Source organism: Scyliorhinus torazame, chromosome 1 (assembly GCF_047496885.1).
Source record: "Scyliorhinus torazame isolate Kashiwa2021f chromosome 1, sScyTor2.1, whole genome shotgun sequence".
NCBI lineage: Eukaryota > Metazoa > Chordata > Chondrichthyes > Carcharhiniformes > Scyliorhinidae > Scyliorhinus > Scyliorhinus torazame.
In genome coordinates this window covers 112404561-112416299 of record NC_092707.1, presented here as the reverse complement: position 1 = coordinate 112416299, position 11739 = coordinate 112404561, and the positions used below count along the sequence as shown (strand labels likewise).

Here is an 11739-nt window from a genome sequence, read left to right as displayed (position 1 = left end):
TAAAGTAAAAAGCTGACAGACAGCCCAGCTCCATCCACTCTGTCATCACTGCAGTAATAAACACCCATTTCTCAAAAGGTACTCTCACTACCGATACTTCTATACACACCCATTTATAAACACCCATTTCTTTAAGGTACTCTCACATGACAATTACCAAATTGTCATTAGAGTGTAAATTTAAATGATGCACTTTTGTGAGATGTGAATTGAATCATTGTTTACAAAACTATGCTTTGCACACATGTAAAGCTAAACATCATCAGTAAGTAACACACATGTAGATTTGCAACAAGATTTATTTCATACTTGTACATTTACAGTGTTTTAAACAAAGGAACAGAATTTGTAATTGCTTTTGTTGTATTGTGTTTGTGTATCATGTTCTGTTTGTGCTATCTGCTTCCGTCATCTTATGCATTCATAAAGTTATGACAAGTCTGTCAATGGTCAGAAGTATTATGGGCGGTAACATGTCCTCCCAAAATTAAAGGGGGAAAAATGATTTGAGTTTTGAGAAACAGCAATTTGGACACAAACTTTAAATCTGCAAACATCTGTAGAAGAGCAAGTAAAAAAAAAAAAATTGTCATATAATATAGCAGTATGAAAATAAATAGAATGTATTTTTTTGGTTATGCTTTTTAACTATATGTTCAAGAAAAAAAGTCTTGTAAAATTTTAATCCCTCTACATTTGTTTGCAAAACAAATTAGAAATTGTGGCCAGGGGTATACACAGTCGGATTTTCTAGTCAGTGTTCCAACTCCGATCCCACCAACACCTCCCCCCCGCCTAATCAATGGATTAGATTAGTGCATATAATACTAATGATTGCCACTGTTAACATCACTTGTGGCAGTTAAGGAGGAAAAAAGAGCAGCATGTTTGCACGTATCCACAAAAAATGCACACATTCAAGTAAAATTAAATTGTCAAAGACTGAAAAGAGAAGAGAAGCATAAATCTCCATGGACTTGTGGTCGGGCTGGCACTTGTGTGAATAAAGAACAGGAGTGCATTGTAATTTTGCCTTCTCGTTCTGTAGAATTTCTGATGCTGTGACTTTGCAATGAAAGGCTACAAGTGGCTTAAAGTAAGCAAAATCTTTGATAAAATAAAGTATCCAAATTACAAGTTTAAAATACAAAAGTTAGGTCTCAAAAGGTGTAGCAGCTTTATTTCTTTTTGCTTGGAAATGGACTGTTGCTGGCATGTACTTACTCTACAAGTTTATTCCAGTAATTTCCAGTAACAGTATTTTAAATTATAATGGCTCAAATTAATACAAATTGAAACTTTCTCCCGGCCAAACTGCCCATTTTTTCAGTGTTGTACATCAAAGTATCAGTAGAAAACTGTACAAAATTTCCTGGTCAAAAAAAAAAAGTTACTTCATAGACATTCAGAAATATTTAAGGATATGGACCTCGGTCAGAAGGCCTCATGGAAAAGTTTGCATAGTTGGCAAATGGAAGTGCTCAAAAATTTGATGGTAGCATGAAATATCCGTACCAATTTATTGGTTTGTGTGGAAATTATGTACCATATTATTTGCTGTAATGTCCATTCTAGATTATCGAAAAATCTAAAATATCAAATGGTTAACAGCTGCCATAAATACATTGGTTAGTGAAGGGCACAGAACCAAACTCCTGAAATGTTTTCTCTTTATGCTGTATGTTGGAAGCAAGAGGGTATAGACTATTTCAAATACATACAAAATATACTCTAGGCCTTCTTCAGTTTCACTTCGAAGTTCAAAAGTATTTAGCATTGACATCAGATATGGTCGTAAATAATTTGCAAGCAAAAGTATGTTTAGCATTACAAGAATTGATTTTCTCCCAGTTCTGGTCAAATAGCTAACTAACAAAATTGAAGCCTAAATGCAACGCATTTATTCCCTTCAACAGACCTTATTAAAACTCCAAAAATAACAATGTTTTAACCGTTAGGGCAACCTATTCTTCGATAATGGAGCTCGAGAAAAAAACTATCCATTACATACTTTCTTCCTCACAAATTTTAAGCAACTACGATAGTATTTTAGTTAAGGAAGTTAATACCAAATCATCTTCGAGCCAGTCGGTTTGAATTTATATTTCAGTTAATGCCAGTTAAAGAATTAGAAATAGTAACTATTGGCCTAGCTGTTCTTACGAAAGGAAATCAAGACTTTTGGGGAAAATTTCCTCATCTTCTTTCTCCTCCCCAGCCCTTCCAAAAGATCCATTAAGCTGTTTAAAAAATTATTCCTTTGGTCTGGTTTCCAGCAGAACGATCCAATGAAGGGAATGTTACATAATTTTCTTTCAATTTCTGTGGACCAAATCTTTAAATTTAAATGTCAGCAGCTGAAATACTGTGGCAGAAATACTGCTGCTAAGGGTATCTCTTCACAGAACCTGAGAAATGTTTTGTTAATTTCAATGGCGCAATAGACTAGGAAGACTTTGTTAATTTAGGTTCCTTAATATTTCTAGATTAATGCAAAAATGCTACGGTGGAACACGAGGAATTTAAAAAAAAAATCTTTATACTAGAGCCTGTGACCTCTTATGGACCTTTTTCTTCTTTTCCCAGGTTTCGTTACACTGCCACAATTTCCACCAGCCAAGAACCAGGGAGTAAATCAACATAATGTTTCATTCTAGTCGAAGATGCAAATAGAGTTTTAATCATTCTAACCAACAAGAGAGAAAAGCACAAACCTCTCATCCAGCCTGGATGCAAAAAGAACTTCCAATTTAAAAAAATTCAAAGCATGCAGAAACCTGAAAACTAAGCAAACAATATATACTTATTTAGCAAATATGTTTAAAGATGCACAATGAGGCCTACTGCAAAAATACTATTAAAAACAGTATGCAAACCACATAACGTTAGGCACCAAAAATCATCATCTTTGTAGTAGTATTTGTACTACAAACATTTTACAGTATGAGAGAGATAACAGCTTCTGAAAGTTTGGTTCTGAGCCATTCCTACTATTTATAATAAGGTGTACACTAGAAATATAGAAACTTTGTTGAAGCAATGGTTTCAAACTCCATCATATCACACATCTTTAGTCAGTCAGCATCACACCAGACCGTTAGGGATATACAAAAGTAAAACCAAGCTGAACTGGAGCGGCCGGATTAAAAGTTGTGGTTAAAATGCACGTTCAATTTAAAACTACTTTACTTTTTGGAACTTATGAACTATACCACACAACCCAAAAATCAATGCCCAACTGCTCGCACATAAGATTCATGCCCCTGAGGCTAGGAGCACCTTGCTCTATCTCCTCCTTATACAACAAATGATGTTAAAATATTACCTGCTCTCATTTTTATGAATATTTTAGCACATTTACTTTTTATGTGAATGCCAAAACGGTTTCAACTAGAATGATAGTAAAGTTAGGCAGCATGGACTCCCAAGTTCAGAGTGAGGAAGAAAAATAATCACTGAGAATAGCTGAGCTCAGTTCATAATGGTTCTACTTCACGGATCTCTAATGTTTGTTGTGTGATCTGTCCGCATACCACGCCCTCCCCCGCCCCCCTCAGCAAAGCTAATCACAGTGGCAGAGGTAGAAAAATTGGCTTTTCAATAGAATTCAATAATTAAGATTCACAGTTTGTCTAATGAATGCACTCTCCTTGTTCAATATAGAATCCCACTCTTCAAAGTATTGTATACCAGAATTCTCTAAAATTGTAGATGTAAAAGTGTGTGGAATAGTTAATTATGCTTGCATGTATGCAATAATGTGTGCAAATGTCAAATCTGTTAGAATGTAGACAAAGTATCCCCTTGCCAAAACTTGAGGTTATCAGTAAAATTTAAAAAGTGCTCAGAACAAAATTGGTTTCCTTTTTCTTAAGTTGACTTGGATCTGTACACTTGCTTCAAGTTTGTTCAGTTTTCTTTATTTATCCCTACAGTAAGTTTAAGTTTCCTTTTCCCCGTGCATTTTACATCCTAAAGGGTGAAGCAATAGCAAAGTAAGATGCAGTACATCTTTAACATGCACTGTAATTTCAGATTCTATTTACCAATTAATTTTGTAACTAAACACAGTTTAAATAGATGACTTCATTCTTACCCTGGGAGTGAATACTTCCATCTTATTACCACTTTAAAAAATCAAATCAAATTGAATCTAAATCTAGCTGGTAGACAGGTTTAGTTGCCCATTGACTAACTGCCAAACAAAGCATTGTGTGCAGAGGTAATGTCCTGTCATTTCAGGGAGCGGGTAAATGTAAACATTAGGGAGATTCTTCACCCAGATTGAATTCGATCACCCAGATAAAAAAAGATACATATTGGGATTAATTACAATTACTACAATTGGTTTCTTTTGCAGATTTTCTGAAGACAAATGTGGAGTTTGGATATTCAACAGATAGCTGCTGAGGAAACTTAAGCAAGTTTGCAGATAGAAAATAGCGATCCAATTGCGCTATAAAACTTGGCAGGTCAGCAACTATAGTTGCAATTATTTTGAACCAGCTGCTTGGCAAGGGACAAATACATTTTTATCATTATTTTAAAGTAACACATGAAATAAGTAATGACTGGCATTTAGAGATTTGCATTCTACAGCTTCCAGTTTACACATTAAATACTCAAATTTCTAGACAGATCAAATCTGTATTTTTTTGTTTAAATACATGATCAGCAGCTGCTGCGATGCAACACCCTGAAAGGCCAGACACTTGAATGTTAATTAACACGGCTTACAATTTTTCCCCAACTGTATATCAGCTTACATCAAGCTGTCCCCCTCTTTTCCCAACTATTACCAAAATTTCCAACCTCCCTTCCCTTTCTAAAGAGGAAAAAAAATACATAAATCAAATCTGAATGTTTAAATTAAGCCATAATCAAACCGGACTACCTTTTTCAACATTTAACAGTTCTAGCAGTAGCAAATGTACATTTAAACTCCTCAAAATTAGTCTTGCGCCAATTCTGAATGCTCTCTCGCTTCCAAAATACGCTGCTCTGAAATTTCTAATTAGAATATTGGCTCCACCCTTGATTATCAGTTACAACCAAGCAACTGATTATTTGATTAGAGCTGCAAGTTCACTGAATTCAGAATTAGTACCGTTTGCACCTGCTCATTATAAGACCCACTGGAACTTTGAGGAGTAAATTTTTGGAAGCAGATACATTTTTCTATATATTCAGTGAAATATTTAAAACACTCTCACACTCACCCACCAACCCTCAAAAAAAAAACCAGGTAAAAATCCATCCAAAAGACAATTCTTTCCAACACCTAAGTGTTCAAATCGCATTTTTTCTGATGGCAGCAGTCATTCAAAAATGACAATATGCCTAGAGGGCTGGCTACCTTAGTTATCTACATAAGCAATCTTTCAAAGAATTTTAGTTATATCAGTTGATTGTTAACTCAAACTGTCTGCCTTAAACTTTGTCGCTGCTGTGGAAAAATAAATTGCAAGAATGTCTCGAATATTTGAATCTATCAGAGTTAAGTTTAATGTTTACTGGGTTTCTCTAGCTTTATTTCAGGGAGAATTGTCTTTTACAGATGCACCATGGTGCACAAACTGAAAAAAAAATATTAAGTTCCGATGCAACATTAAACAAACATAAAAGGGAAGTGCAACAGTGACCCACAACTCTACCACTTAAAAATTAGAAAAGCACGACTTTGTACTAAATTAATTTTCCCTTTGGGGGGGAAAAAACCTTTTGAAAAGAAAAAAGTTTCCGGTGACTCTTTTCAGCTAAACGTGCGTGGTTCGATGGGTCATCAGGGATGGGATACGTGTTTGTTGGTTATTTCTTGCACACTTTACAATTGGAAACCCTCCATGGGGGCCTCCTGCTGCTGAAAGAGGAATTGCTGTGCAGTCTCATCCACTTGTGGCGCAATACTACTGTCCTCTTCCTCTACTCCGAAGTAATGCTCAATAAGATCAAAGGCCTTCTGATAAATTTCCTGATTCTCATGGCTCTGCAAAAATTCAATTTTATCGAGACCTGTGATGAAGGAATAGGACAAATTTATTTTAGATCTCTAACAAAAATCGTTAGAATTTTATGAAAAATATCAATTTTTTAGAACTTCTCCTACCATAAGCTTCTTCAATAAGGCTACAGTACGGATTAATCCCAGTTCCATTTTGTTTAGCCTCCTGCTCTCCAAGCCTCAAAATATTTTCCAGCCCATTTAAGGCAACTTGAACTATTTTTGAGTCCATAACAGTCAGTAGGTCGCACAATGGCTTAATACAACCCAAGCTCACAAGATACCTATAAAAAAAATAGAAAAATATGCAAAGACATTCTGCTGTATTAACAGAAAATTTCTACAAATGTTATGGTGGTGGACCATACATGGAGGTCTTCAGAATTGTATTCACACTGTATCATCACTTCGCTCTAAAGCAAATCAGGTTGGACGTTAACATCACAATTTGTCAAAATTCATCAAACATATATTAATTTTAGTATTCTATTTCAAATTGTTAAATTAAATGAATAAAATTTATGTTCAACCCTGATGGAATTGCAAAGCAAGACCTACTTCTCTCACACAAACTGTTCAACGTTAGGTGCCTTTCATTCATAGAATCATCGAGTCAACAGTGCAGGAGGCCATTCGGCCCATTGAGTCTGCACCGGCCCTTGGAAAGAGCACCCTACTTCTGCCCATGCCTCCAACCTACTCCCGTAACACAGTAACCCGACCTAAGCTTTTGGAGCAATTTAACACAGCCAATCCACCTACTGTTATGCGCCATTTTACTGGCCATATTGCGCCTTAAAGTCAGCGTGCCGCAACGTGGCTGGTAGATGATTGAAAGGATTGTTCTGTATACAATCCAGGCAGAACCCCTGCCTTACTGGTCCTCAAAGATGCATTAATTACATCATCCTTTTCGAGACTGAAATTAATTCGCCACTTTCGGCATACCTAGTCAGTCCTGCAGTCGACAACTTTTGCACCATCAACCACAGAGTGTATTTTCATATCACCTGCAAACTTTTTAATCTCTACATCAAACATATTACTATAGGTAAAGAAAGGAAAACCTAAAATATGTGAAGTAATTAAACCAGGAGACCGAAATAAGAAATGAGAGCACAGCATTGGGGCAGAAGGGTAGTTTAGGGCCTGTGGCCCAAATAAGCAGTCTACATCTGTGCATTTGTGCAAAGTTCAAATTGAATGCAGTGCAGCTACAAATTCAGCTTGGAGGGTATCTTATACTAGCCATTACGAAGATTAGACTGGAACTAAACATATCAGGTTGTAAAGTCTACTGGTAAAATGAAGAAAATGGTAGAGTGCTAGGAGTAGACTAAGTGATGAAGGATGAAATCACTTCAATGATGAGAGGATGTCAGGCAGTGAAACTTTATGGGTAGAATTAATAACAAGAAATTTAAGACTGTTGTGAGAGCTGTTAATTAGACCTTCTTGTAGCAACCAAGTGGTAGCTTGTATAATTGCAGAGGCTAGAAAAACAAATGGCAATGGCAGAGTGGTTTTAATGGGGAATTTTAACTTCCAGATAGATTGGGACAAACAGGGTAGTATGTCAGAAAGGTAGTGGGTTCCTGGAATGTGTTCGGGATAGCATTCTGAAGCAATGTCTTAGAACCAACAAGAGGTCAGATCAAATTAGATTTAATACTGAGCCAGATTTAGGAAACAGCCCAACAGTGCTTGGACATTAATGGTGATCATGATATGATCAAGTTAACTGCAGTGTTTGAAAGGAGGAAATGCTGGTACGGCTGGCTTCAAAGCAGAGGCTGTCCAGTGAATTGTGCAAATCTGTTAACGGGTAAAAAAAAAAAAATCAATAGGAGGTCATAGAAGATCTACGGCACAGAGGCGCCACATGGCCTACCGTGTCTGTAAAGAGGTATTCAAAAATATTTTCATATGCAGAAAAAGTTTATATCCGTAGGATGCAAGAGCTTGCATGCTAAAAAAAAAAACACGAATTACTATAGGGGTAAGAAACAACATAAAATGCAGAGGAAAAAGCATGCAAAAATGCAAAATGTCACACATCCCTTGAAGGGGAAAAATAAAAAGAACAAAGGCCACCAAAGCACCTAGTAAGAACTACAAAAGGGGTGCTTGTAAAGAAAGTGGCAAAGGATATCAAAAATGTTTGACAATTTATTTGGGGAAAGTGATCAGAGGCAACGAGGAAAATAGAGACACAAATACAATATTTATGCCACTCACTTAATCTGTTCTGGTGTTCCTCCAGAAGTTGCATTTGTGATGCCCCATGCTGCCTCCTTCCTCGTCCGAAATTCTGCTTTCTGAAGAAGGTCAATCAGTACTGGAAAGATGTTTGCATCTATTACAGCCTTAAAACCAAAAGAAGTTTGAAAAATGAATTGAACGAAAACAAGACTTGCATGTTAATAGCATATTTCATAATCATAGCACATCCCATGAGTAGCAAAGTGTCAAAGGCCAGATAATCTGCATTTTGGTGATAATGATTGAGAGATAAATATTCGCCAGGATGCTGGGATAACTTCCCTGCTCTTATTCAAAATAGTGCCATGGGATCGGTTCTGCCTACCTGGGCGGCAGACGAGACTGACAGGACCTCGATTTAATGTATTTTTAAAAAGATAGCACTTTTGACACTTAAGCACTCTCTCAGAACTGAATAGGAGTGTCAGCCTCGATTTGTGCTCAAAGTCCTGGAGTAGGACTTGGAACCTATAAGCTGCAGCAAGAGCCAGGACGGTGGCACCACCACAAATGTCTCAGTTGCAAGGTGTGGGAGGGAATAGATGGAGCTAGGCAATAAATCAAAAAGCAGGACCTCAAAAATAGTAATCGGAGTATTACGCCAAGTGCTAGCGAGAAGAGGAAGAGGAAAATAGACCAGATGAATACAGGGATGGAGAGATGGTGTAGGGGAGGAATTTGAATTCCTGAGGCATTAGGACCAATTCTGGCTAAAAGGGGACCTCTACAAGCTGGACAGGTTGCACCCTAGCTGGACCTGGACCAATATCCCCACAGGGGATTTCAATAGTATAAAAATGTTAAAAAGACAAGTCAAAAGGCACTATCTGAATGCAGAGAGTAGTCAGTATTCAGGATGGAGAGAGAAAAACGGAAAGGAGGTATGGTGGCATGGTTAGTTGAGGATGAAATCAGTGTAACAAGGATATTGGCTCTGAAAATCTAGAAGTAGATTGAGTCTAGGTAGAGCGAAGAAGCAATAAAGGAGCAAGAAACATTAGTGGGATTTGTCTTTAGGCCTCTAAACAGTCGTGGTAAGATAGGGGATGACATTAAACAGGAACTTAGAGATGCATGTAACAAGGGGGTTACAGTAATCATGGGTAACTTTAATCTATATACAAACTTAGCAAATCACAAACAAAACTGTTTCAAATGAATTCCTGGAATATGTCGGAGATGGATTTTTAAACCAGTATATTGAGGAACCGACTAGGGAATGTGCTATTCTAGATGGTATTATGCAATGAGGATGAGTTAATTAATAACCTTGTTGTGCTCCTTTAGGGAACAGTGACCATAACATGATATAGGATAGAAAGTGAAGAGGCTGGATCAGAAACTAGGGTCCTAAATCTAAATAAAGGAAGCTACAAAGGTATGAGGGGTGAGTTGGCTATGATAGATTGGGGAACTTAATTAAAAGGCATGATGGTGGATAGGTAATGGCTAATATTTAAGGAACGAATGCATGCAATGCAACAGTTATACACTCCTTTCCGGCACAAGGTGCTGTATAGGAGACTTCTAAATAAGATAAGAGCCCATGGTGTTCGGCGCAAGGTACTGGCATGGATAGAAGATTGTCTGAATGGCAGAAGGCAAAGAGTGGTGATAAAGACATCCTTTTCAGGATGGCAGCGGTGACTGGTGCTGTTCCGCAGGTGTCAATGTTGGGACCTCAACTATATATGAAAATGATGTTGTTTGATTGGAACAGCATTTCCCACATCTACATCATGTATAGCCAATTTAGTACTTCCCAATTTATCTCCACAAACTTGCACATGTGATATCAATAACTCTTTCAGGTCAGTTCATTTTTCCTCTGGAAGATAACTCAACAATGTATCCCAATTTTTAAGAACATCCTCACTTTCCAATTTAATTTGAGGTATGTCAAAATCATAATCATCTGGATTTGGTTCATCACTTTGAGTTAGAATCATTAAAACCTCCTTTTTCTCTCCTTCCCTTTCAAAGTACCTTTTAAGCATATTCACATGTCACACTCGGTGAGTCTTCCTTCTATCTGGTGTTTTTAACCACATAATTCACCTCACTTAATTTCCTTTCAATCTGATAAGGTCCACAAAATCTAGCTTTTAAAGGCTCACCTACCACTGGTAACAGCATTAAAGCTTCATCTCCACTGGCAAAACTATGAACTTTGGATTTCTTGTCCGCGACGCATTTCATCACATTTTGTGCAACTTTCAAATGTTGTCTAGCCAATTCGCCTGCTCTATTTAATCGTTCCCTAAAATTTGACACGTAATCTAATAATGTAATTTCCGATTTCTCACCCAGCAATTTTTCCTTAAATCAATTTAAGTGGTCCCCTTACCTCATGACCAAAAATTAGTTCAAAAGGACTAAATTTGGTCGACTCATTAAGTGCATCCCTAATTGCAAACAATACGAATGGAATTCCTTTATCCCAATCCTCTGGATAATCTTGATAATAAGCCCTCAACGTTGTCTTTAATGTCTGATGCCACCTTTCTAACACTCCCTGAGATTCTGTTTGGAACGAATTTGATTTAAATTGTTTTATTCCCAAGCTATCCATAACTTCTTTGAATAACATGGAGGTAAAATTTGATCCTTGATCCGATTGTATTTCTGTGGGTAGTCCATATCTAGTAAAGAATTTAAGTAACTCCTCCACAATCTTTTTAGCTGTAATATTACGTACTGGGATGGCCTCTGGAAACCTAGTAGACACATCCATTATAGTCAAAAGATATTGATCCCCACTTTTTGTATTAGGAAGCGTTCCTACGCAATCAATTAGGACCATTGTAAAAGGTTCCTCAAATGCTGGAATGGGTATTAAGGGCGCTGGTTTTATCACTGCTTGAGGTTTCCCCATCACTTGACATGTGTGACATGATTGACAAAATTTAACTACATCTTTATGTAGTCCAGGCCAATACAAATGTTTCTGTATTTTAACTCGAGTTTTCCTTATCCCCAAATGACCCCCCACTAGTACCTCATGTGCAACTCGCAACACCTCCTTTCTATACCCTTCCGGCAATACTACTTTATGAATTTCTGCCCACTTTTCATCCGCCTGCACATGTAAAGGTCTCCATTTTCTCATCAAGACATCACTTTTACGGTAATAACACTCTGGTATACTCTCAGATTCCGTGTACGCTTTCTGATACATCCGTTTTATTTCTATATATTTTGGTTGTAACACCGCCAATTTTACTGAACTAAAAATATCCGCCTCATCCTCCACCTGTTCTTGTTCAACCATCTGGTCAAAAATAGTTTCTGATAATTGCACTTCAACTTCACCTTCACTCTTTGATTTCTCCTCTTGTCTTAACATGTGAATTTGCGACCTTGTTACTACACAATCCGGAGAAATTACAGAATATTCGTCCTTCAACACTTCAGTTGTCTGATTTTCCACTGGCTTATCAACCACAGTAGCCATCAAACAAACAAAGAACAAAGAA

At 37.1% G+C, this 11739-nt stretch overlaps 1 protein-coding gene across 3 annotated transcripts in view; it reads right to left on the bottom strand.

Annotated features, from left to right (window-relative positions):
* Positions 1-281: 281 nt before the first annotated feature.
* LOC140411009 (importin subunit alpha-7) overlaps positions 282-11739 on the bottom strand; it is a 130123-nt gene continuing 118665 nt past the window's right edge. For all 3 annotated transcript variants that reach the window (XM_072499960.1, XM_072499967.1, XM_072499976.1), the window contains exons 12-14: positions 8240-8367; positions 6107-6285; positions 282-6012 (exon numbers count right to left, since the gene is read on the bottom strand). In XM_072499960.1, the coding sequence (XP_072356061.1) occupies positions 5825-6012; positions 6107-6285; positions 8240-8367 (495 nt within the window). In that variant the 3' untranslated portion in view covers positions 282-5824. The remainder of the gene's footprint in view (positions 6013-6106; positions 6286-8239; positions 8368-11739) is intronic.